The 26962-nt window shown below is 34.7% G+C and overlaps 4 protein-coding genes and 2 long non-coding RNA genes across 7 annotated transcripts; 3 read left to right on the forward strand and 3 right to left on the reverse strand.

The window, feature by feature from the left end:
* The first annotated feature begins 542 nt into the window (after positions 1–542).
* Positions 543–1573, forward strand: LOC113750760 (ubiquitin-like-specific protease ESD4). Its single transcript, XM_027294702.1, has 6 exons — positions 543–617; positions 704–796; positions 879–1010; positions 1092–1201; positions 1282–1351; positions 1472–1573. The coding sequence occupies exons 1-6, from the start codon at positions 543–545 to the stop codon at positions 1571–1573; spliced, it is 582 nt and encodes a 193-aa protein (XP_027150503.1).
* Positions 1574–2402: 829 nt separating this feature from the next.
* LOC113749724 (putative MO25-like protein At5g47540) lies at positions 2403–7186 on the reverse strand. Of its 2 annotated transcripts, XR_003464570.1 has the most exons (7): positions 7131–7186; positions 6710–6923; positions 6556–6636; positions 6337–6451; positions 3768–3861; positions 3227–3286; positions 2403–2710 (listed from the first exon to the last, which is right to left on the reverse strand). XR_003464570.1 is itself a non-coding variant. In XM_027293551.1 (4 exons), the coding sequence occupies exons 1-4, from the start codon at positions 4106–4108 to the stop codon at positions 2618–2620; spliced, it is 306 nt and encodes a 101-aa protein (XP_027149352.1). In that variant the 5' UTR covers positions 4109–4416; the 3' UTR covers positions 2403–2617. The 2 variants fall into 2 exon arrangements, 1 of the variants encoding a protein (XP_027149352.1); XM_027293551.1 differs by lacking the exons at positions 6337–6451; positions 6556–6636; positions 6710–6923; positions 7131–7186 and adding an exon at positions 4050–4416.
* A 143-nt stretch (positions 7187–7329) lies between these two features.
* On the reverse strand, positions 7330–9270 carry LOC113750761 (protein FAR1-RELATED SEQUENCE 5-like). The gene is made up of 3 exons (XM_027294703.1): positions 9013–9270; positions 7487–8893; positions 7330–7374 (listed from the first exon to the last, which is right to left on the reverse strand). The coding sequence occupies exons 1-3, from the start codon at positions 9268–9270 to the stop codon at positions 7330–7332; spliced, it is 1710 nt and encodes a 569-aa protein (XP_027150504.1).
* A 1202-nt stretch (positions 9271–10472) lies between these two features.
* On the forward strand, positions 10473–12964 carry LOC113750762 (cysteine--tRNA ligase, chloroplastic/mitochondrial-like). The gene is made up of 3 exons (XM_027294704.1): positions 10473–10484; positions 11610–11813; positions 12671–12964. The coding sequence occupies exons 1-3, from the start codon at positions 10473–10475 to the stop codon at positions 12830–12832; spliced, it is 378 nt and encodes a 125-aa protein (XP_027150505.1). The 3' UTR covers positions 12833–12964.
* Positions 12965–13542: 578 nt separating this feature from the next.
* LOC113749725 lies at positions 13543–15144 on the reverse strand. Its single transcript, XR_003464571.1, has 3 exons — positions 14885–15144; positions 14194–14262; positions 13543–13560 (listed from the first exon to the last, which is right to left on the reverse strand). It is a non-coding gene; the product is annotated as an uncharacterized LOC113749725 (long non-coding RNA).
* A 3767-nt stretch (positions 15145–18911) lies between these two features.
* Positions 18912–25698, forward strand: LOC113748595. Its single transcript, XR_003464420.1, has 3 exons — positions 18912–18950; positions 25237–25473; positions 25585–25698. It is a non-coding gene; the product is annotated as an uncharacterized LOC113748595 (long non-coding RNA).
* Positions 25699–26962: the final 1264 nt, after the last annotated feature.

Genomic DNA, 26962 nt, shown 5'->3' on the forward strand with positions numbered 1-26962 from the left:
AAAATTATTTGCCGATTGAAGACAAGGTATGCAATATGGTTGTTTCATTTCAAATGATACATTTAACATATTACATCTTTATGATACATATTTGAAATAATTTTTACATTTCATATGGTTTATTAAACAGCTTGCAGGGCAAGAAAGAATGTTTGCCGAAAAGTATATATTGCAGCAGTTTTCCAATGATAAAGCGCGAATCCTGGACTACATATTTAATGAAAAATATAATCAGCAGTAATATATTTAAGCAACACAATATTGGATTTTTCATAACAACTATTTTAGCATTAGCATTGTTATTAATTGTAGACTCAATTAACAATTATTTGCAGCGAACCAATTGTGCATATTGGACAAGAGTTTGCCTCAAGAAGTGATCTGGCATGCTTGAAACCGAGAACCTGGCTTACTGAAAGTGTGAGTTTTCTAATGCTTAAATACCTGATTTTTGAAGGTAGATATACCATCCAACATGTGATGATTGTACGGGGTAAAGGTGAATTGTAATATATTTGCAGCCAATCAATCTTGTTGCAAACATGCTTCGGATAGACTTTGAGGAGAACCATAAAGATCAAACATATAACACATGGTACATGCCAACTTTCTTTACGGTAGGTTGACATATCATTAACGGGTTATGTTTGTCATTAATTCATATTTTTTTGATAATTTTGTAAATTTTGGTAAAATTGTGCAGTGCAAATTACAAAATGCTGAATCTGACCTTACAACTATTTCAATATATTTTGATGCTGATAGATATGGAGAAGACATTGAGATGTGTGAGAAGGTTCATTAAATAATGTTTACAATTTATGCATATTTTTTGGGTTTTAAACTAATTTTTATTAAGTAATTACATGTTCTTGTAGATATTTGTCCCAATAAATGAAGATAACCAACATTGGTATTGCACACTAGTTGACTTTGTTGAAAAGAAAGTGTACATACTGGATTCGTTGCCTAATTCAACAAAGCAACGAGGTGTTGTGGTTAGAAAGTTAGTAAGTATCATTTTAAGTTGTGTAGCAAATAATGATATGGACATTTTGTGTTACAATCGCGATTTTATTTTTGGATAATAGGTGCAAGATCTTGATACTGTACTACAGCACAAATTTGGGGATAAGTACAAGTTTCAGGCATCGTTATTTGAAGTTGATGAATCTGCTAACATTCCTAAACAGCCGAATGGGTAACTTTCATTAATTATGCTGTTGTGCAGTGCATTGGAATCTCTTCCCTCATTTATTGTGATGATTGATTTACATGCAGCTATGATTGTGGTGTATACGTTATTAATTTCATGAAGTCATCTGAAGTGGAACAAATGAGTTCACTCATGGTACAGTTTTGTAATTTAATATGAGTTTTTTGTGGTGAATAATTTTAAATGTCATTGGTACCGTTATCTTTACTTGCATGGTTAACTCACTAATTCTATTATGGTGTCATGATTTTTCAGTTTCAATCCGAGACTGAACGTTTTAACATTGCAATGGAATTGGTCCTACACCGTAAGAATGCATGGGGATTTCTTCTACAAGATCATTTGCAGAGAAGATGAACAATAAAAGTATTCGTAGTTGGGAAAAAATTCTAATTTATCTTGGCTATTTCTAGCTGAATACCAAGTACTTTATAAGGCAGAAGAACGTGCTTTATATTTGCTATTCTCCTAGCTTACTAAATGTGCTTTATATTTGAAGAGAGAAGCGGTATTCTCCTGAGTGCATATGACAAACACTAATTTGCTGCGAGACTTATGGGATATACCTGTGATAAAAGGAAAAGTGATCCATCCATTGTCATCCTTTTGGCGGGATTCACTACAAGAAATTTGGTCATCAGTGACAACTGATTATTATCACAGAAAATGTAAAAGTCGTCACTAACGTGTTTTACTGACAACATTTTAGTTGTCACAAAGTCGTCAGTGAATCTCTGTCGGTAAAGGTACACAGTCACAACATTAAATGTCGTCGGTAAATGTTATTCATTAGTGACAATATTTTTTGTCAATAATAAATACATATATAGTGACGACATTTCACCTTATCAATGGTGCTCGTAGTAGTGTCGTCAGTAAAATCCTTTTCATAGTTGTCGTTGGTATTGATTGGTGACTCACAACTCTTTAGAGTCGTCACTAAAAATGGCTCTTTACTGACAACATTTATCATCACTATATACCTTTTTGTTATACACCCTATTTAGTGACAACTTTTTGTTGTTAGTGGAGAAATCTGATTAGTAACAATATATTGTCACTATGAAACCTGATACAAACGATTGTCCTAAAAGCAACCAATTCAACAATACATCAGAGTAGAACCATATAAGGCCTGCTAATTAATATCTAAAAGCATCCATTATACTAAAAAGGAATCCAACAATTCATCAAATCAACAGAACCATAAAAGGCCTGCTAATTAATAGCTAAAAGCATCCATTATGCTACAAAGGACCAAAATATAATGTTTAAGTTCAATGTCATCCTACAAATACTACAATAGAAGTGGTACTGTGTAACCCAAATTGTTCATGCAAAGTCAATCAAGTTTACAAAAAGCATCCGAGCCTCAAAAGTCATAAAAACTTCCAAAACACTTCACGAGCCAAAAAAAGAAGCTTTATCTTCATCCTTCTTGAGTCCACTTAGTAGCTGTGAATTTTGCACAAAATCTGACATAGTAGCATTTGTCTGCATAAAGTAGTATAACAATAGTAAGTAACAAGCATTTTGAAAAGGAAAAAAATCTTAGATTTACTTATCACAAACTCAAATAATGAGTAGGAAATTATTAAGGAAAAGAATAAAGAAGGTGAAGAATTATTAAGGAAATTATTAGACAACCAAGTAGAAAAGCTTCCCAAGCATGTCAAAGCAGCTACACAAGAATCATATAATATCATGCCAGATCAACAACACGAGCATCACAGGGTAGGGAGGTCCAGAATTAACTGAATTTCTTACAAAAAGTAGAAATAACTGAATAAGTATTGTGATCCTGAATCCCTGATGCCAAAACATAAATTAAACTAATGCAATAACAAAACTTTTAACAGCTAGACTTACAAAATATCCAAGAAAATCTTTTTGTTGAAGCTCCAAATAGGGTACATTCGATATTTGTTAGACACACAGGCACACTGAGAGAGGGAGGGGGCAACAGAGAGAGATAACAGAATATGCATGCAGCAAACCAAAATCCTTTACCCAGTCATAATTCTTTGAAAGGAATTCAGCTACAGTTGATTTGTGCCTTGTCAAGAGTTCCTGCAATGTGACGAACTTGTCAAACCTGATGCTTGATAAATCCCAGATGAAATTACAAATGATTGCTATCACTAGTCAAAGAGTGCACAGTTATCACAAGACAACAGCAGAATGGTGGATTGCCAATTGTGGAAAAAGAGTAAACAGCATAAAAATTAAGCAAATGCTATAGAAACTACTCTCCAATTGCAATCCCAGACATAAAACTTGGTCAACATTTCTTTTCCAACATAATTTTATAGAAAAGACTAGCAAAGCACATAGCTTGTAGCACCTTTCTACTTGAAGCATTAGTAGGTACATGAAGCTCAACCAGCAACATAAATATTTACAAATCACTTGAAGAAATAAGAACAACAAACTATGGAAGGAAGGGAAACTAGCCTAAGCACAGCTTATATACATTTGCTTTACACATTAACAGGAAAAAGGACTTTCTGTAGTAAAACAGCTCTTGCGCTTTTAGTCAGAAGCACCTTACCTTGAAAGTTGCAGCAGCATCAGCAGCAATATCGAAATTTGGAAGTTGAATATAATCAAAAAATTTCTTCATATGCTCCGATTCCAAGACATACCTGTGAATGATGGCAAGTTTTAGAATATGGAAGTTAAATAGGTAAAATAGCTCATAAAGAAGATTACTGTCAAATTATCAGAGCCAAAAACAGGAGGCAAACGTATGATGTTATTTCCCTTTCCAATACTTAAGCCCAAAAATCAAATAAGCAAAATTACAACCAAAACAAAGATTAACTTTCTGCACCGTGCAACAGTCTGATGGCGTATACATTCTCTAAGCATAGCACCATAGTGTAAAGCCATATCTGTATTCTCATAACTGAATAATCCAACATCAAAGATGAATGAGTTAAATAACCCAAAATAAGAAAAAAGACAATAATTCAACAATGAGGGGAAACAAGAAACCCCACTTCTAGTAAGGTTAAGACATGGGGAACAGCCAAAAACACATCTTCCAGAGATGATATTTAGAAAGACATAAATGAATGACTTTTAAGCTGTGTAATTAGAAAGAAAGGCACTTTGCATGAGAGCAAAGTGCAATAGAAAAGCTCAGAAACAAGTGCAATAGAAATGAAAAGAGCATGATAATCAACTGCTTTGAACCTCTAATTTAGCTTTGATTGAAAAACGTATTCAGCACACCATGCTAAAACACTTGAGTAAAACAAAAGCAAGAAGTTTATCATCCTTATGAAATTAAAGCTGTCAAACCATACAACTAAATTAAATTAATGCACAAAATCAACCATGGAACTGCAACCCATTAAAAAAAGGCTACTGCAAATAAATACTTACAGTGTCATAATCCATTACGATAATACAAACTTTCACCGCAATATATCCACATATTATAACTATAGACAATTCGCCTACACAGTAATCAGCCATGACATCTAATTAGAAGAATACAGACCAGTCAATTTATGGTTTTTTTTTTTTGCAAAATTTGTTTTCACCCATGTGACAACCACTTTGAAATTACATAAGAATAAAATCTGGAAAGTCACATGAATACATTGCCCGTGTAACTAAAACTCGTGCAACCAAAGCCCATAAATCAAACAGAGTTCATAGATCATATTCCAAACTTATGAGATGATGTCCGTGTTTATTCCCTACTTATCACTAAGTTCAACTTATATCCTAGCATCAAAGCTTAGTACACACTTTTATGGCAAGACAATTACATAATTCAGGTTTAAACACAAAGACTAGTCCAACTAGTTATGTTAAGAAAAGTATCCAAATCTGAGTTTTTTTTTTAAATCTCCCTTTTGACATTCAACTGGCTACTGTAATCAGTGCAACAAAAAGCTGACTGAAACTCGTCAATCACTAGTCCAGAGCACATAGGCATCAAAACTTCTCAGAAGCAGAGCAAACTACACAAGCTCGACAGCTTCACTACTTTATCTTCTATGGCAAACTCTCCTTTCATTTAACGTCAACAGTGGAAAATGCGGGCTAGATGCAAATCTCTAAAAGATTCTAGATAACATAGGAAGACATACAACTGTGAGTCTGTGATGCAATAGTAAAGAAAAAGTAAACAAAGAGCCACTGAATATTGGAAGTGAAAGAAGAAAACTTCAGATTGAACAAGCCAATTGTCAGGACTAAGCGTTCAATAAACATAACTTGAAGTAATTCTCCATGCATCCAATTATTTCCACAAAGAAAAAAGAAGCATACACATTATTTCCACAAAGAAAAAAGAAGCATTAAGTTTTCATTTCCTGAATCAACCTTACAGAAAATGCCTTCCAATCCAAATCTGAGTATTTAGTGTTATTGTATGTGACAACTTGATGTACACATAACACCCGGAATATACAATCTATACCCAGATTAGAAAAGGGAACCTTTCCCACAAGTCATTACTTCACCAGAAACACCAAGGAACCATATATGAACGCAGGAAAGAACTCTATTTTACTAACACAAACAATTAAAGAACATTACTTGAGCATTTACCAATAATTAAGAATGCTATGAGATGTAGTTACACAAAAACAGATTGAGCTAAGATGCTAGAAGTAGAACAGATTCATTGTACCAAACAAAGAAGAAAATTAAATCCAAACTACAATAAAAAATGAAAAGAAAAAATTCCCTTCAATTAACCAAAAATAGTCCCATAGTTATCACTCCGGGCAAAGCACAAAAGAGACGGGAAAAAGAAATAGAAGTGATTACCCTCTTGGAAACAGAACGAATGTTTCGTGTTGCAACCTTGGAGAAAATTGTTTCGTGTTACATGGCCAAGAACTGAATTTAGAGCACAAAGACTTTGGGTTCAGAAAACTGAAACAATCAAGAGGCAAGTAACTTGATTTGAGAATATGATCACCAGCGCCAAGGGCTCTTATATCATTATCAAAAGCTTCAGTTTGAATTGAAATTTCTGGTTTACAAACGCAAGAGCACTTGGAGGCTGAAACTATTCACATTAAAACAAGTAAACACCAATCATTGCAAACTAAGGAGATTATGTTCAGATTTACAATCAAAACACATTAAACTACCTTCGAAGAAACGTAAATCATCCTAAAATTTTTGAGCAAAGTCCATCTGAAAAATCTGTACCCTCTCAAGAATGTCATAATTCTTAATGGTCTTGGCTGAAATCTGGCTCATTCACTACAAAACCATCACAAGATTTGTATTAAAAAAAGGCCACAACAACACATAATCATAGCAAATAGGTAACATAAAACTTAGGCGTGAAGAAGAAAAAAATGTACCTGAATATTTCCGTCTCCTAACAAGCTAGTGTTTCGTACATGACTTTGGATTAATGAAGGATTGCATGCCCACATTAATGCCTATTCAAATGCAAATACAGCACAATTATATGGCAAACTCTCGGGACAAAAATAAAAGCAAGCTATATATTACCTGACCAGGAGGAATGATCTCAAACCAGTTACTATCCATTAACTCCTTATTGCATCCATGCCGTGAATCTGATTGCAGTAGGCCATAGGATGAGCCTACCAGGTTCGAATTTACATTGTCAACATAATTGGGTGCTCCAACATCATCATAATTGTGAGTTTCATATGCATCTGTGCACACTTTAGTACATTTTCGTCTATCATGTCCAAATGACCTGCGGAAAAAAAATTGCCAAGCACAATCCATAAACATAAAGAATGAATTTATAAAGGAAAATAAGAAGTGTACATATATAGCTGACATTTTTGGCCTTCTAACATCAATCCAATGAGTGGATCAAAAATAGCATTACTCATTCATATCTAGTTTTGAAAAGCTATTCTAACCGTAGAATAAGACAATTTTAAGAGTAGCCGATTACTTGCAATTTTTGCATTGTCGTCGCTTTCGCTTGTGAGTGAAATGTTTTGCCTTTTGTCCCTTTGTAGCAACAACAATTGGATCACGAACATCAAAGTCACTCCTCTTTATGGACTCATCCATCATATTATCCTTTTTTTTAGCGTTATGCACTAGAGGCGCATCATTCACCCAAAGATTTTTGAAACGAGATGTTGAATTTATAATGCACTCTCTAGCTTCATCATATCCTTGTTGTGTCTTAACTGCATAAAAACACATTTGATTACTTAATGCACATAAAGCACCAAATCGAGCTGCTTGAATTGCTGAATCTTCAAGTTGAATAGAATATATGTTTTTTTCGGCTGGCTTTGCTTGCTGAGTCCATCTAAACAGAATGCATGATTTAGGAATCTCGTCCATATCCTCAGCTTTCATAACTGCAAACGCATGGGAGCAAGGAATTCCATCTGACTCAAGTTTCTTACATGAACAAATAATAGTCCTTTCAGATTTATCCAATTCCACTTGCCAAGAGCAAATTCGATGCAAGTACTCAGTGAATGTATATAACTTCACCTTATCTTGATCAACAACTGAAACGAGGCGAAGTGAGGCTTCAGTAGAAATTTCATCACAAATCTTGAAAAAAATCTTTCTTGTGAAAATGCTTGCAACATTTCCTTCCAATTCTCTCAAATGAGTAATTAGAACAGGAGATGACTGACTTGTGATACATTCTTCCTTGTGTTCATTCCGCCTAACTTTGGATAAAAATAGCTCAAATCGATGAGCAAACGGGTAAAGTAGCATTTTGAATTGAAGGTACTTGTGCGCCGTAGCATTCAATTGCTCTGATCTTTGGGTTGATTTCATTCCAGCAAAAAAGTGTCCTCTCAAAAATGCAGCAGCCCATTTTTCCCTTTTGTTGTATAAATCAACAACCCATTGGTTATCTCTCAAATTGTGTTTCTCAACTAGCAAATGCCACATTCTCTCAAACTCTTCATGGCTACAAATCATGTCCATAGCCACATCGAAATCAAGAACGAACCCCTTATTTGTATGGGTAACAACATTTCTTTTTAAATGCCAAGCACATAATCGGTGACGGGCAGAAGGAATAACTGCCTTTATTGCATTTCTCATTGCACCATCCCCATCAGTGACAACTGAGATAGATGCCTTTTTGTCCATGGCCTCCAAAAATGTTTCCAATACCCACTTATATGTGTCCTCAGTCTCATCTGCAATTAATGCACACCCAAAAATTGTGGTAACATAGTGATGATTTACGCCGGCCAAAATTACTAGTGGCTTCCTATAAGCATTGGTGCGGTATGTAGAGTCAAAGACAAGAACATCACCAAAACATTGGTAATCCAAACGAGATTGAGAATCTGTCCAAAAGAGTCGTATCAATCGCTTCTCCACGTCAACGGCATACTTGTAAAAGAAATTTGGCTCACCATTTGCTCGACCATCCAAATATGCCAACACCTGAGAGGCATCACCAACTTCAAGTGCATTTCTATGGAATTGGTCAACAGCATTTCGTAGATCCTTTTCTGTGTATCCCATCTTGTTGTGGCCCCCAGCTTGGTAAGCTTGAAGGTCCACTATTTGAGGAATTCGAATACCAACTCCATGCATCAAAATAGCATGCTCCAAGTCTGCTGGGTTGACACTCCTATGTGATCGAAGAAATTGTACAAATTCTGGATTTGCCAATTGGTGATTGTGATCCATATTAAACCGCTTAATCGTAAACTTCTGAATGTCCTTGTTCCATTGCACAATTATAGTTGCCAGACAACCAACTCTCGTAAGGCGTTTGCCTCTTTCTTACGGTTAACTAAATTTAACCATTTGCTATTTCTAAAGCCCTCTCTGTTGCATACCCATCGTTTGTATGTCACAATACCTTTCCGATCTTTCTTTTCATCCCGCTCTCTAATACCAAAACCGACCATTTTGCTATGACATAGGTAAAATTCTCTGGCATCTTCAATGGAATCAAATGTTAATACTTGAATTTCATCAGAAGATAATTTGTCAAGCCGATCAACAATGGTTCTCCAACTTATACCACCACCAACCTTGGCCGATTTGTTAGATAACTGTTCTAGTTCATCTACATGAGCTGTCATTTCTTCCATTTTCAGCATGATGCTAGAAGCTATCAAGTCAAAGATGCTATCATGTCAGTCAAAGAGGCTATCAAGTCAATGTTTGTGTTGATGTATGTTTTCTGAGATTTTTACTTAAATTCTTTGCAATACAAATGAAAATATTACAACTTTGGACTCCTACGCAATCTATACTCAAGTTGATCATACCCAAAGATTGGCCCCCAAAGATTAATTCTTAATTCTTAGTCATTCAAATCTTTTGATGCGAACTCCAATAGCTCCCAAATAAAACAGCCTAGTAACTCAGTTTTCATCGCTAAAGAATCAAATACTCATAGCTATCATTACTTTTTTATGCAAAAGTCGACATTTTTAGGTAAAGACCCCGGTTACTAGGTAACGAAAACCAGCAGACTATAGCTCAATGTAATAAACTAAACATAAAAGCACAAGCAATAATACAAAGGGTAAAAAATAAAAAAGTCGTTTATGGTTAAGCAAACATATAGAAAAGCCCCTTGTGATATCAAAACATACAATCCGACATCTCGTGATTTGAATTAAATTGAAAGATGATGAAAATCGTTAAAACTAACGTATTTGAGGCACATGCGCTTGCTTTGCAACTAATAGTACCTTAAAGCAATTTTTTATAATTAATTTTCATTTGATATACCTATTTTACCCCTTATAGAGAAGCCCCTAGTGGTTAACTTAACCTACAAAAAAGCCCTCTATAGCTTCGAAACATATACGTTGGATTTAATTCGAAACTTTCAGGAAATATAGTGGAAAGAGAGTAAATATTCTTGATAGAAATCAACCGCGGGTCTTATGTACACTACTTTTGGGATATGGTAAAAGTTTTAAATTTGGGTTTTTACTATTATAATATTATCTTAGAGTCTTTTTTAAGAACTTAAAGTAAGAATTTTGAGAGTCTACTTTTTTTTTGTATAAAGTGAAGGAAAATTTGACAAAATAGTTACTTATATCTTTCTCAAACTTTCGAGTCAGCAAGCAAAACTAGACCCTACGATACTAGTATAAGATTTGTAAGTGTTCATGAAAAGCGAAAGTAAAAATTGTCAAGGTCGACAAAGCCATCAAAAGAGGATGATTGTGAATTTTTTTGTAATTATGGTGCTATCCCACATACAGATTTTAATCAATCTAGAACAACTATTTTATGTATGACAGGGATAAATGTTATATATTTTGAAACCACAATGGACTTTTCTGTAATTTGGCTTAACCATAGGGGATTTTTCTGCATTTTATCCTTATATATATCTGGATATTTTTGTCATTTTATCTATCCACATTAGTTTTGACAATTTCTATCACCTCTCCAATTTGGTTCAAACTATGAGATGCTGAATTGTATGTTTCAAAACTACAATGAGCTTTTTCGTATATTCGCTTAACCACAGGTGGCTCTTTTGTTTTTTACCCTAATACAAAAGCATACTTCATATCTCAATAATATGGGGAACTAAGATTGATAATTAGGCCAAATTCACAATAAAAATGCTAGAAAATTATTTACAATGCCTAGAAAAGTTAGCCAAAATTGAAAAGATCTCATAATACCAAATATTCACCAAAGAAATGCTGTATAGTAACACCATTTAACGCTTAACACATACACAAATACAAACCTAACAGTAATAAAACTTGAAATATAAGCCATTGCCTTTCAGGAAATCGACAAAAATTTTTAAAATTTTAATCATAAATTTCACTTAACCTTTCTACCCCTCTCCTACACTTAAGATAACATTGTCCTCAATGTTAGGGATAAAATAAAGAATTAATAACATGAAAAGAACTGAAAGTGAAATTCTCCTGACAACAAATGGAGTGCCAAAGACCAAATGCAGTGAAATATGAAACATTTCACCAAACATCTTATATGCATTCACAAATTAATCACATTTAACTTAAACGTCTAGTCTCAAGTCCTTTCCTAGATGTTTCATATGGCTATTAAGCATATTTTACCCGTAGACAATCAAAACTACAACCATTTCCTAGATGTTTCAACGGACATTTTCAGCCCCAAAATTGCAATAAAATCTTCAAATTCTCAGCCTTGATTTCGCAAGAAAATCTTGACAAAAAAACAAATGCAATATAAATAAATTACAGCAATGTAGTCAAACGATTTCAGCAATGTTTTCTGTGACCTGTATTGGGTTGTTTCACAGAGATTTCCATTTGTGATCCCTAGTGTTTGAGAGACATACTGGATTCTCCTGCCTGCTGATTTCTTTTCTTTTTGTTTTATTTTTGTGTTTGAATTGTTTTGTTTGTTACATCAAATTGTCTGTCTAGTTTTAGACATCGTTTTTCACTGTTTGCAGTCATTATATGATTGTGAAAATGTTCTGGGTGAAGATGATGAGGCAACTTGGAAAAATGTTAATCCACCAGCAACTGCAAGTTGCATCAATGAATTTCATGATGACTTCTTGACTTCGATGTCGGATGATCTTCACACTCCTGTTGTTCTGGCTGCAATGTCGGACCCTCTGAAAACAATCAATGATCTCATTCATACTCGCAAGGTACTTTTGCTCCAATGGAGTAATTTGACTTTAGCCCAAGAGTTACCATAAGAATACTCAGCTTTATTTTTTCTAAACATTTTCTTGATGTTTCTTGAAGAGTATTTCTATTGGAATCTTTTATACATGACATCATTCCTGAGTAATAGTTTGGCAGCAGTTTTTTTATGTTTGGTTGATGGTTATGAAAATGATTGTTCCAAAAAAATTCTCTAAGTACTATAACTCACTATAACTCAGGATGCTTACAGAATTAATACAATAAGACATTATTTTCACTTTTGATGTTTATATTCGTATATTAAGCATGCTTACCATCCACAAGTAAGCAAAATCTGATTTGTTGTTTCCCAAGCACTTGAGTGATGGATGGATTTGTAGATGACTGTGCTTTGAAACAATGTTTCAAGTATCTGAAGGCTGGTCATTTTAAGTCACTGAACTACTTTTTTTTTTATAAACTTGAATATTCACTAATAAATGCGGTAACTTATCAAGGTTTTTGTAACTTATCAGCGGCTTTTTGGTCTGCATTCTGTCCAATTCAAAATGTAAATCAACTTTGGAAAATTATAACCTTGCCTACCCTCTTTAATTTGCTTGGTCTTTGTTCACTCAGCAAAAACTGCACAAAGCTAGTTAAGTTTCCCGCTAATAAACATGCACAAATATTTCAAATACCTCTGTCATGCCCAATCTACACGTCATTCTCTTCTTACTAGATTGTCCATCCCAAATCTGGAATTTATGCTTTACTCATTAACTGTCATTAATTTTACTTTGAGATACATTTTCTGATAACTGTTTTCTCTTCGTTTTGTCTCATCTATGAGATGCCTTTTGTTTTCTTTGTTCAGGGAAAGAAACAAGAACTAAGACTAGAGTCCCTTGCAGCTCTGGAGAAGGCATTGAGGAATGTTTTGACTGTTTTAGGACTGATGCCAACTAGTTACTCAGAGGTACATACCATTAATCTTCTGTTGTTTTCTTCTTTTTATGGTTACTTTTTCAGATATTGAATGTGTTACTTCTATGTCAATTTAGCATTGACATTGTGCATATCTCTACGCTATTGAAGATCTATTTACTAACTACTTTCAGTAAACATGGTTTCTTCTGGACTGCCTGTCTTTTCAAACTGCTTAGATGCTTACCTCATTTTTAACCTTTCCTGTTCCCAATAATTTCACAGTACCGTACAATATTGTGGGCAGAATACCAACTGACTGCATAGACAATGCCTACAATGGACAACTTCATATTACTCAACTGGGAAGAGTCTCCCACAAAATGGAAAAACTCTGGACTGTGAATTGGGATGGCAGCAGTCTGTTCTTAAAGCAAACAAAGAAACATGCATGAAGGAACCTTACCAACCATGTTGCAAAAGGAAAATGATCAAATAAATTCTCCGTCAAGAGAAACAGCAAATTTTGCATAGAGTTCAGCAATGTTAAAAAATGGCCAATGCTCAAAAGTTAAAAGCATGATTATGTGTATTCTGTTTTTCTAAGCAACAGTAGTCCATAAATTGACCAGAAATCCGAGAATGATGATAATGCAATTAAATAAACAAAATCTCATCTTATCAATCACGTCTTAAAAGAATAACTTATTTTGCAGGATGACAAAAAGGCTTCATAAATATGAAAGAATCTATAGTGATCTATCCATGACATACCAAGAACGATCCCTTGAGCACCTCTGTAGTATGAGCTTGTCAAGGTCTTGAACCTCTCTTGTCCAGCTGCAAAGGGTGTCATGAGCCCCATCAGATCACGGAGAACAAAATATGCAGTAATAGGACAGTGGAAATAAATAGCCAGAGGGGCGTACTATCATCAGAAAGTAGTAGCTTGGATTATTTATGAAAAAGGAGGCTAAGCTTATTTTAAGTCATGAATCAAGGATCCCAACAATAAATATCCATTAGCAGCACTAGGAAAAAGAGGAATACAAACCCAAATTGGGTCTGATCATGGTGAAGTAGGACTGATTGTCAGTTTCTAATCTTAAGGAGGAAGAAGTTGCATGATCAGCTGCGATGGCAAGACAAAACCTTCTGACAGATAAGAAGATTTACATATAATAACAACTTCTGGGGAAAATGTTAATTAGGATGGCACGGCATGTTGAGAACAGTAGAGAAAGTACAAACATTTGACTTGTACTAGGTAAAGCGCAAAATGTCCTGCTGTATTTTGTGAAATTACAGCTAGTTCTATGTCCAAAGAGATTTACCACTTGAGCCTATGATAGGAAAAAAAAACAAATAAAAGTAAAGGTGTATCATCATATTTGCACAAAAGAACTTCATAAAGAGAATTCGGAAAGCTACCATAAACAGTTAGCAAAACTATAAATGATAGGATCTGCTTACCGGTATCCCAAATTGTAAGCTTCAACTTCTTCCCACCAACAGTGAGCAGCTTGATCTTAAAATCCACACCTGGAATGAGGCACAAAATCGTCGGTTAGCAGATGCAGATTAAGCTGGCTCACAGATTCAACTCTATATTGGAGGGAGAATCCTTGTTGTCTGATAGGATACATAAAAAAAAAAAAGTGCTGGTGTATCGACCAGTCATGTAATTGTAGCCAAACAAACTGCAGATTCTAAGGATTTCACCAAGAGGAGGAAAGTTCAAACTAAAACAATCACTCTCTGGCATACAGTCTACATAGAAAAATCTATACTAACATGTGATGAAAACTTGCTGCCGAGAAATCTCCATATTGATCCAATTAATGTGCGCCCCCTGGCTCTTAAAAACCGATTTGACAACCAAAATTTTGCTAATTAAACAGTGACTAATGATTTGCAATAAGTGCAATGGATGATTGGAGACGACAAATTAGTTCACTCCAAATCATAGAGCAGAACAGGAGACGCTACTTGTAACAGTAAAATTGAAATCTGGCATCAAAATCATTGTGCTTTAAAGATGAGATCACTCAGTAAAACACTACACAATAATTATCATAAAAAAGTGCAGTAATGCATATAATCCGCATTTTTAAATTTCTTAATTCGAAGTACGATCGATACATAGTATTAGATAGAGGTGTACCCGTATCATCAATAATTGCATAGGGGGGAAACCCTTTCTCCTGAACCTGTGCTATCTATAAAGCATATTTAGCTTTAACTGTCATTAACAAAGCAGCTAGTTTGACTGCGTCGCACTGCTGCAACTGTTGCAAGTCCGATTGAAACAGAATCGGAAGGCGATTAGGTCTGCCGCCAGAGTATCAATTTGAAGGCGAATGGAGGAGATGGTTTTGGATCTGACGAGTACCTTGCCGGATACAATTATGATGGATATATTTTCAAACTTGTCAATGAAAGAGGCTGCAAGGACAAGTGATGTATCCCGCCAGTTTCACAGTCTATGGAAGTCTTACGGGGGTTGTTTGGACTTTGATGACGTGGAGACCAGAGTGCTTCTTTGGAGTGACGAAAAGAAGTTTGATATTGAACAGAGGAAATATGTAGACTGGGTGAATCAAGTGGTGGTTTCACATCAAGGCCCGATGATTGAACAATTCAGGGTGTGTTTTGATCTGGGAGCAGATGAATCCGCCATTATCGACCGGTGGATGGAGTTTGCAGCAGCCAGGAAGGTTCACGGGCTCGAGTTGGGAAGATAATAAAAAGAAGGGAAGCAACTTTAGAGAGATGCGGAAACCCAAACCGTTTTCAGAAACCGATTATTTTCTTACTTTAATATGTCAATTTTTTACTTTTAGTATTTGTAAGTTTAAATTAAACAAAAGTAACATTTGTCAAATAATAAGTAAATTAAATTACTGAAAGAGTAAATTTTCATTTTTGACTAAAACTTATCTTTCAGGCATATACTTACTAGTTTTAATTAAAAACTTACTAAAGTTAATATTAATTATTTTAATATAATATTTAAAAAGTCGCTAAAAAATTCGATTTGTCACTAAAGACAATAGAAACATGTAATAGTAGGTTTCCCTACCATCGTTACCATAACTATAGGCACTGTAGCACTGTCCATATTGGAGATGATATACAAAGGGATCAACAAGGTCTAACAAAATAATTTATGATGTTAAAGAGGAAATTTGAACTTGTGACAATGGAGAAGTTAGGATTTATTGAATCTTATTTTTCTTGTTTGTCAAATTTAAAAAATGAGATGGCACTTAATCAATATGACCTCCCTGTCAAAACATATTTTGAGAAAGTTCTCAACACCCTACCGATGAAGTTTGATCATATAGTAGTTGTGATTCAGGAAATGAAAATTTTGGAGAATTTAAGTATTGAAGATTTGCAGGCATTACTAATTCTACATGAATTAAGAATTAATGTGAAGTTGGATGATGCCTTGTATAAGAATATAGTAGAGAAGGGGTTGCAAACGCAGTTGAATTTGAGAGGTAATAATGAAGCCAAGGAACAAGGTAAATCCTGTCCGAAGAATTCGAGTTACAACAACATAGGGGCTTACAACAATCACTACAAGAAAATTTCCCTATTATGGCATACTTGTTAGGGCACTATTAAGTAAATGCCTCAAATAAATACTTATTAAGGCATTAGGTAGTTTTTGCCATACTAACACTTATTAATTAAATAAAAAAAGACAATGTATAAGAGACAAATCTTATAAGAAAAACTGAAAATAAAAGAATATAAAGAAAATATTTGTAGAGGCATTTTAGAGATGTGCCTCAACAGCTAATAGAAGGAAAAACAATCCCAAATTATCCATGAAAAGAAGCGGCAAATTGTTTCATGAAAAAACAGAAAAATGCTCCAAATTGGCGCCTAAGAGCACCGGCAAAATTGTCCCAAATCCCAAATCCCCAAATCCCAAATCACAAACGCCGGTCTTTCTCCCTCACTCTCCCTCTCGGTCCTCTACCAATCTACCATCTCCAAACTTTCATTTTTCATTGACCCATCTCTTTCCCGCACTCACTCTCTCTCGGTCCTCTTCCCTCAAATTTTTCCAAAAATCATTGCCGGCTCTCACTAGCTCTCTATCCTCCCAATCTCTTTTCTTTTGATTTCTCAAATTCATGTTGATTATGGTGGATCCTAACTCAATCTCATGAAGTTGCTCCTAATTTTGTGGATTGCATGTTGTGTCGATTGAAGGATTGTAGGACTATCATCACTTACTCTATTGTGTTTGAAATTAGAGGTATGTTTATATACAGCTCTCTTTTTTTTTTTTGGTTAAATTTGGGTCTGCTCTTTAATAAGTTATGCCCGCTGTTAAAACTTAAAAGTGCCAGTTTGCAGTGTGGAAATTGAAAAATTTGATAGTCTTCCCTTTCAATAGTCTTCCCTTCACGAAAAATGAAAGAAGGAAAAAGACTAAACAGGCAATTGTAATATAGCTGCGACTGCTTTTTGTTGTATATATATATATACACACACACACACACATAATAAAACTTTCATCCGTGCGGCAGTGATTTGGCAGGCATTGGTGGCCTCCTTCGCATTTTCTTTTTGGGTGTGTTTTGGCCAGCACAGGGGGAAAGAAAAGGGGTCTCATATTGTTTAGATAAGAAATTACCAGGTGAAACACACGTAATAGTTATTGCTTAGACAGGACTGAATCTTATAAATCATGTTTTGGCGTTGATTTATTGCTACTGCTTTCCTCCAATAACATGTCAATATCTGTGACTCTGTTAATGGTGCAAAAATTGATGCCCGATAAAACAGCCAATAAGAACTGGTTTGACAAGTGAAAAACTTGATGACATTAACAGCCTGTTAATGTTAGCTACCTTGCGCACAAGCTATGGAACATTTGATGACAATACAAGCTAAAAATTAACAGAGGCAGTATTCCAGGAAATTCACTGTCTCGTGATCAAGAAAGGTGTTGTAATTTACATGTTCCCAAAAAAGCTCAGGAGCCTGTTATTTTACTTGTCATTGACAGAATATGAATCATGAAGTACTGAAAAGCAAATTTGTAGCATGCTTGAACTTATCAGTATCATCTTTCCTATCTTTTTTTATTATTGGGTACGTGAAAAAGTCATGAAGAGTCTGGAAACAGGGAATGGTGATTGACATGTGGACAAATACTCCTGTTTGATTAGTCTCTCCTAGCGCAATCCGTTCCTTTGTTTTCTTTTTACAATTTTGCATTCACGGCTACCCCAGTGACTGTGCCGGCCGTTACAGTTTAAGTGACATTATTGTTTCTGTAATTGCAGCGCAATCTGGTGGAAAAGATAACAGTGTAGGCAAGATTGCAGGGACTGGACTAACAAGTTTGCTCTTTTCTTTGGCTTCCTTGATGCTTTCTTAGATCATTTTTGTGCCTTTCTATTATTTGGAAGCACGTATCTGCAGGCAATTGATTACTATAGAGAGAGAGAGGCTGTTTATTCTATCATCCGCCTTATATGCATATTCGCGTTCCATCACACTGGATGATTTTAGGACATACCTGATCTGATTGTACCCTTTTGGTTCCTTGGAACTATGTGGATTGTACCCTTTTGGTTCCTTTTGGTTAAATGGTAGGCATATTTCATAATCTTAGCTGATTTGGTTGACTCTCAAAGATTTCTGTTTTCTGATTAGTTTGCTTTTTGGAGTTTCTGTCTGGAAAGGAACACATAAGATTTTGTCATTTGCCATTAACATGTGGCACTTTGACATATAATGAAATATCTATATAAAATCTTATATGCTCAGATTGTCACTTCTCTTAGGACTTGGATGCCACGGAAGTTCAATGTTTTGCCTAGTTGCAGCACCGTTAAACATATGAAATAATAGCCAAGGCAATAGATGCAATGACTTTTTTTAATTCTGTATTTGTTTGATTAAATCGACCTAAGAAATGGATTAATCAATCTAAAGTGAGATATAGGAGAACGGGGAGAAGTAATTGCTAGTATTTTCTTTTACTTTTTTCAATTTCTTTCTATTTTCCTCTTTTCTAAACCGTAATTAAGACCTCTATTATAATTTGTTGAAAGCTTAAGCAATTGGTGTAAAAATGCAATAGGTCCTGTTTTAAAATTTACTCAAGGTAGTTGCTTTTACTTTATTTTGGACAGGTTTATATTTGCTGGTAAGTATTTGACGGACGAAAAGTGCTAAACTTTGGCTCTCTTGAGCAGGTACATTCCTTTATTGGTCTAATTTTATACGTTCACATGCCTGATTAGTCTTGTTCTAATTTGCTTTTGAATATAGCAGTTGGTAATTTATTATTTGAATTTTGCTATTAAAAGTGTTCATACATTACAAAGGTTTGCTGATATGAAATTGAGTATTTAAGTCTAATTTAATCTATCTTGCAATAAATTACAAAATTATTGGTTATTTTAGCTGTTATCTCATATAAAATGCATTATTTCAGGTACTCACTCATTAACACTCCTTTATGTTGTTTGATGAGTAAATATTTGATAACTCTAAAAATATGGATAAGAGTTGGATGTGGAAAGATAGAAGAAGTGGTGAATTTGAAAAGGGTTTGGAATTATTCTTAAACTATGCATTTAAGCATTCAAGTCATGGGAATGGAATGATTGCTTGTCCATGTTCAGAATGTAAATGTGGAGTATGTGTGTCTAGGGCAGATGCAAAAATTCATTTGAAGGTGTTTGGATTTCTTAAGGGATACACACAGTGGGTAGCTCACGGGGAATTTGTATACTCTTCTGCACCGATACAGACCTCAGACAATGTTCCTCATAACATATCTGATATAGGTGATGACATGAATGGTCTAGTTCATGAAGCCTTAGGAATACCTCAACAAGATCCTGCTATGGCTGGTACATTTGAATCTAATCAGGAACTACCGAATTCAGTTGCTGAAAAGTTTTATAAGTTAATTGATGATTCTCAACAAGAACTCTACCCTGGTTGTAAAAATTTTTCCAAGCTTTCGTTCATAATTCGCTTGCTTCACTTGAAGTGTCTGGGTAAATGGAGTAACAAAATCTTTGATATGCTTCTTGATTTGTTAAGAGAAGCATTTCCTGAAGCCATGGAAAAATTGCCTAAATCTTACTATGAGTCTGAAAAATTAATGAAAGAATTAGGACTTGGATATGAAAAGTATGATGCTTGTCCTAATGATTGCACTTTGTATTGGGGGGTAAATGCAAAAAGAACTTGTTGTGAAACATGCAAAGAACTTAGATGGGAAGCATCAGAAAATGATCCATCCGGTGAGAAAAGAAAAGTCACACGTAAGGTTTTATGGCATTTTCCACTAAAACCCAGGTTGCAACGTTTATTTATGTCATCTAAAACTGCAAAGCATATGAGATGGCACTCGGAGGGTCGTACTAAGGATGGTTATATGAGGCACCCTGCTGATTCCCCAGCTTGGAAAACTTTCGATTATCAGCATACAGATTTTTCTAAGGATCCTCGTAATGTTAGGTTGGGATTGGCTTCCGATGGATTTAATCCATTCAAAAGTATGAGCTCTACTCATAGTACATGGCCGGTGATTTTGATACCTTATAATTTACCGCCTTGGATGTGTATGAAACAGCCATATTTAATGTTGTCATTGTTGATACCAGGTCCACATGCTCCTGGTAATGATATTGATGTATATTTACAACCTCTAATCAAAGAATTGAAAGAATTGTGGGAGATGGGGATCAATACATATGATGCATCTTGCAAACAAAACTTTCAATTAAGAGCAGCATTATTATGGACTATCAGTGATTTTCCTGGCTATGCAATTTTATCCGGTTGGAGTACTAAAGGAAAATATGCATGCCCTGTTTGTCATAAACACACAACTTCGCAACGGTTAAGGCATAAGGATTGTTATATGGGCCATAGAAAATTTTTGGATCCGGCTCATACTTTTAGGAAGAATTCTCGAGCTTTTAATGGAAAGGAAGAACATGGGAGAGCTCCTGAAAAATTGATGGGGTCTACAATTTTATCTGAATTGAAAAATTTTCAAATCAGATTTGGAAAATTAGTTGATGATAATCCAACATTGCCATTCAGTTGGAAAAAGTTGAGCATTTTCTTTGATCTTCCTTATTGGAAAGATAATTTAATTCGTCATAATTTGGATGTCATGCATATTGAAAAGAATATTTGTGATTGCATTGTTGGGACATTGTTGAATCTGGATAAAAACAAGGATGATTATACTGCACGCTGTGATTTACGTGACATGGGTATAAGGCCGGAACTTCATCCAGTTGAGAAAGAAAATGGTAGATTTTATTTGCCTCCAGCCTGCTTTACAATGGACAGGAAGGAAAAAGAAATTTTCTGTAAAGTGCTAAAAAAAGTGAAGGTACCGGACGGGTATGCAGCTAATATATCTAGATGTGTGAAAGTGAAGCCAGTCAAAATTTATGGACTTAAGAGCCATGATAACCATATTTTGATGCAGCAGTTGTTGCCAATAGCTTTGAGAAAAACATTATCGAAGGCAGTCCGCTCTCCATTGATTAAATTGAGTAGGTACTTTCGAAAGTTGTGCTCTAAAGTCCTTTGTGCTGAAGATTTAGTCCACATGGAGATGGAGATTGCTATTATACTTTGTCAACTCGAGAGAATCTTTCCACCATCTTTTTTTGTTATCATGGTGCATTTATCTATCCATTTGGCCACCGAGGCAAAAATTGGAGGGCCAGTCCATTATCGCTGGATGTATCCTATTGAAAGGTATGTGTTCTGAATTAAATTAATAATCTTAATATTTATTTATTTATTTGGGCACCTTGAAGTCTTATGATATCATATTTCTTCTAAGGTACTTGGGCACCTTGAAGTCTTATGTTCGAAACAAAAGTCGACCAGAAGGTTGCATTGCTGAAGGGTATATAGCAGAAGAGTGCTTGACATTTTGTTCATTTTTCTTGGCTGATTATGTGGAGACAAAATTGAATCGATCAAACAGAAATGAAGATGTCGCTAAAAGTTCTTCAACTGGACTAGATTTGTTCTCAATGTCAACTCGTCCATTAGGCAAAGGAATTCCCACTAAATTCAGTGATGAGATTTTGAGAAAAGCACATCAATATGTCCTATTCAATTGTGACCATGTCAATCCCTATATCAAGTAAGTAAATAATATTTCAAAAATGTCCTATTCAAAGTTATCTAGAGCTCATTGAATATTGTAATTGCAGCCAGCATTATCAATTGATTCAAGAAAGGAATCCCCGAGCTGGAAAACATGTTATTGAACTCATGCATAGTGAGAATTTTGCATCTTGGTTTGCCAATCATGTATGTTATTAAACATTGCTAGTTATTAGCTGTGTTTGTACTACAAATTTGTCTCTAATGTTCTTATATGTAATACAGATTGAGCACAGTATAGAATGCAAGGGAGATACATTACTTATGGATTTGAAGCAGCTTGCTAAGGGTCCAAATATTGTTGGGATACAATACAAAGGACTGCTTGTCAATGGTTTTCGATTTCATACAAGAGAGTTGGAGAAAAAAAGAAAAACACAAAATAGTGGAGTCATGGTTAATGCCACAACCTCGAGTTTTGCAAGTGCAAAAGATAATAATCCAATTTTGAGTGATTTGGATTATTATGGAATTTTGACTAACATCATTGAGTTAGACTACAGAGAAGGTCGAAAAGTGTTGTTATTTGAATGTGATTGGGTCTCCAAAGGAAAAAGGCTAAAGCAAGATGAGGATGGGTTCATGTTAGCGAACTTTTCGAATGTAAAGCGGCACAATGAACCTTATATTCTTGCTGTTCAAGCATCACAAGTATTTTATGTGGAAGATCCTCTTGAAAATGGGTGGCATGTTGTTATCACCACAAGACCAAGAGCTGAGTACAACATGGATCATGTGGGTGATGTGGACATGTACTTGCAAAGTCCAATTTCAAACATACAGTTGGAAGATGACAATGGAGATATTAGCTACATCCGTGATGATGTTCAAGGAGTCGGATTGATTCCAATTAGGCCAAATTCATGATATGCTTCCACTGTAGATTCTATGTTTTATTAATTTGTTGCATGTAGACTTATCAAATTATCTCTGGCTATGCCTAATATTGATGTACCATGTTATAATTTTGGAACAAGATGCTGTTTACTTAGCTAGTAATGTTGTTTAGTTATTTATTTATTTCTTCTTACTTGCTGAAGTTTCATTTTTACATTGCAAGTGCTGAATTTTAGTTGTAGTTTATTAACTTTATTAAATTGACTAAATGTTACATGAATTGAGTTTGTTGTTCAGACATGGCTAGGACTAAGAAACGAAGAAATTCCAGCAGCAGCCGACTTATTGATGAACCAATTGATGAGCATATGGAAAATCAGTCTATAAGAGTGGAAGAGCTTCAGAATACAGGTATTAGCAAGAGCATTTGAGATTTTTAAGTATATTATTGCATATACACTAATAAATATTGTTCTTATTTTTTTAGATGATGAGACTGATGGTGATGTGGAGGCAAAAAAAACACGAGGGCCAACATATATGACAAGTGTTTGGGGTCAGCCTACATCTCATCGTTATAAAGTTAAATTCAACAAACTTGGCAAACCAGTGGGCAAAAATAAATCAAGATTTACAGAGTTCTTGGGTACAATATCAAGAAATGGTTCATATGCCCCAATTGACGTCCAAGATTGGCGAAAAATTGACAATTCTCGGAAGAAAGACATGTTAAAGATTGTCAAGGTAATAAAGCTTAAATCAGTTAAAACTTGTATCAATATTTGTTAGTTATTTATGATATGATGGGTGGAATCTAAGCACATGAAATATATTGTAGGAAAAATTTGATGTCCCTCCCAGTGCAAAAATTTGGATTCTTCGTGCTTTGGGCAAGTATTGGAGGAATTGGAAGGCATGGATTAAAGCAACATACTACAAGCCAAATATACAAGTTGAAACTCAAATGCTCAATTTAGATGTGAGAGTGGTAAAAGATCAATATAAAGTCATTGCTGATTATTGGGAGTTAGAAGAAACAAAGGTATATGTATATTCCCTTTATGTAATAGTATATCAGTATTTTAGAGTTATTTCTAAATTATTTGTATGTGATATAGAAAACTAGTGAAAAAAATAAAAATGCAAGGGCAATGAAGACCACGAATCATAATACCGGGAAGAAATCATTTGCCCAGATTCGAGCAAACATGGTAAACATTTCTGGCTATTCTATTATGCTTTATTTAATATTATTTCAATTTGTTTAAACAAAAATTCTTTTTGATACAGAAGAAAAAATTAGGCCGCAATCCTTCACGAGTTGAAATGTTCAATCACTGCTACACTGATAACAAAGGAAACCCATCTAGTAGTGCAGCAGCTAATATTATGGTAAGTAAAATCTTTCATTATGCTGTTTACTTGCTTTAAAATATATTAGAAAGATCTATCCATTACTTTCTAATCTATATTAGGATTGTACAAATGTAATCATTGTCTTACTCTTTACCCTTTTGCAGCTTGCAATGAATGAAAAGGTTAGTCAATTGCCTCCTGATACTGAAGATCCTATTGGAAAAAATGATGTATTTGCACAAGTAGTTGGGCAAGACAAGCATGGGCATGCACGGATGTATGGTTTTGGTATATGTCCAACTGATGTGTGGGGTGATGAACCTAGTCGAAGTGGATCTCAGCGACTAGTGTTGGATCAAAAACATGAAATATTAGAGATGAAGGCAAAATTTGCTCGCTCAGCAAGAGGAACAAATTAAAGATCAAGCAAGAGAACTTGCTAACCTGAAAGCTTATTTAGAGCAACAAAATGGTCATAACTTGCTGAATCAATCAAGAATCACTTCAACATCATCTAATCATATCTCAACCTCAAGTTCCAGTCTTAGACCTCTTAAAGTAAGTTTTTTAATATATTTGTTCGGTAATGCCAGCCCTCTTTGCTTGATAATGATCTGATATTTAGGCATGTTGTGGTATTACAATATGAAAGCAATTTTAGTTTATTTATTTTTATTTTTATCTCATGTTACTCTTTGCATGAATGACCAAAGATTACTAAGATGATGCTGACCAAAGATTACATTTCTCTGTGCTGTGTTTATTACTTGAACTGTAATGTTGAAGCTTTTAATTTCTCCAATCTGACTGAAGCGTAGAGTTGATGGAAATATGCTAACTAAGTATCCCAAAGGCTATTCGATAGACATTTGATATGCGCTGCTGGCTGTATCAACATTAGTAACACTTTTGCTGTTTTGCTTGAAAGGGATTTCCTTGAAATGGTCCGACCATGTAGATATGTTTTGCTATTACAATTTGAAAGCAATTTTAGTTTAGTTATTTTTATATTTGTTACATGTTACTCTTGAGTAGTTGTGGACTTTTGTAGAAGTATGGACTGGAATTTTGATGTGACTAATTTGCATATGGTTAGTTTTCTGATGTTTCGAGTTTTGCATTTTCATGTAGGAGGGAGACTGGATTTCTCTTTTTAGCTTAGATGAGCCAACAAAAGTTGTGGCAATTGGACGGCTTCAATCCCTTGATCCTTCTACAATAGTTGGAGGCCAACCACTAGGTTCGAATTGGTGTGAAGTGCTAGTTCAAGTTGTGGTTGAACGTGATGAGCATTTGATTAGGCCTTATGTGCCTTTGCAGACAATTGCTGATTCAATTGGTGCTCCTATAGCTTGGCCAACAAAACTAGTATGTTTTTCCTTTTCTAGCTTTCAAATTATGTTAACTGTTAATATCTCATATGTTTGTTTCATTCGATAATTACGATAGATTTTAATACATAATATACTTATGCTATAGGTAAAAATTTGCGAAGATTGATGTGCTGAAATTCAAAAGTGGACAAGGTGTTGCAGCATATGGATACTTATCCACTTATATGGAAGTGCTCTAACTGTAAAAGGACAAAGTGTTGCTGCACATATTACAAGAAGTTGGTCTAATAGCGGTTTAGTTGATTTTAATTTATCTGGTGCTATTTAGGTGAAATCGTGGCAAACAATTAGTAGGACATTCTAGCTGTTTGATGAATGTTAAAACAAATATTATGTTTTTTTTTTTGCAAGGATGAAAGTTTAATTGGTTGGTTGGAAAACTACTAGGAGTTATAAGTACTTTAATTGTAATCATTAGTTATGGTGACAATTTGAAAGTGGATTTTCAATCAAATATTGCTGGTTTTGGTCATTGAATGTGAGATATCCAATATGAATGTATGATTATATTGACACAATAGGAATGTTATATTCACAGCAGTACCTGTGGCTGGACATAAAAAAGAAAAAAAAAATCCAGTCTATTGAGGCACCTGAAAGTGTCTTGAAAAGGGTTTTTCATAGTAGAAATTTTCTTGTTACACAGCAGGTTTTTGAGGCATTTTAAAATACTTTTAAAGGTTGATATAGAGGCATTTGCCAGTATCTACATTAAGCTATATAGTGGCATACTTGTATGCCTCAATAACAACCATTTTGTGACAAATACTACTATCTCAAGAATGGACTGTTAAGGCATTTTTAAGTGTCAACTTAAAGTTAAGATGGCATTGTTTTGTGCCTCTAAATCAGTTGAGTTCTTGAAAGTTGAATCCCAATTAAGGCATTTTTTGGTGTAACCATTATAACCTTGTGTTGGCACTTCTAAATGTCTGAATTGTTTCCTGTGTCGTGGCACTTAATTGTGCCTTAAAAAGCTTTTGTGACATAGGTTTTACATGGCACACTAAGTATGTGCCTCAATATATTAAGTGCCTCAATAAAGCGTGACTTGTGACATTTTGATGCGCCTCTATAAGCAGTTTTTCTTGTAGTGAATAGAGATGGTCGTGGCTATAACAAGAGAGGCAGAGGAGGTACGTCAAATCTTGGACATGGTAGAAATAAGAATTTTACTTTTAGAGGTGATTTTGGTAGAGGCAGAGATGATACTTTTGCCAAAGAAAATAATTTTAATCAGAATAATTTTTAGAATAATTTTGGATAGAGGATTTAATGTTATAATTGTGAAAAAATTGGCAATAGATAGTTTGAATGTAGATTTGGAGAAAATGTAAATGGGAATTTTCAGGTTAATGTTGCTAATAATCAGATTCAGGATAATAATCAAAAGTCAAAGACTTTGTTGCTGGCTTGTAATTCTGGGGACGTGGTTAATAAAAGTAAATGGTACTTAAATATGG

This window comes from Coffea eugenioides, chromosome 10 (genome assembly GCF_003713205.1).
Source record: "Coffea eugenioides isolate CCC68of chromosome 10, Ceug_1.0, whole genome shotgun sequence".
NCBI classification, from domain to species: Eukaryota; Viridiplantae; Streptophyta; class Magnoliopsida; order Gentianales; family Rubiaceae; genus Coffea; species Coffea eugenioides.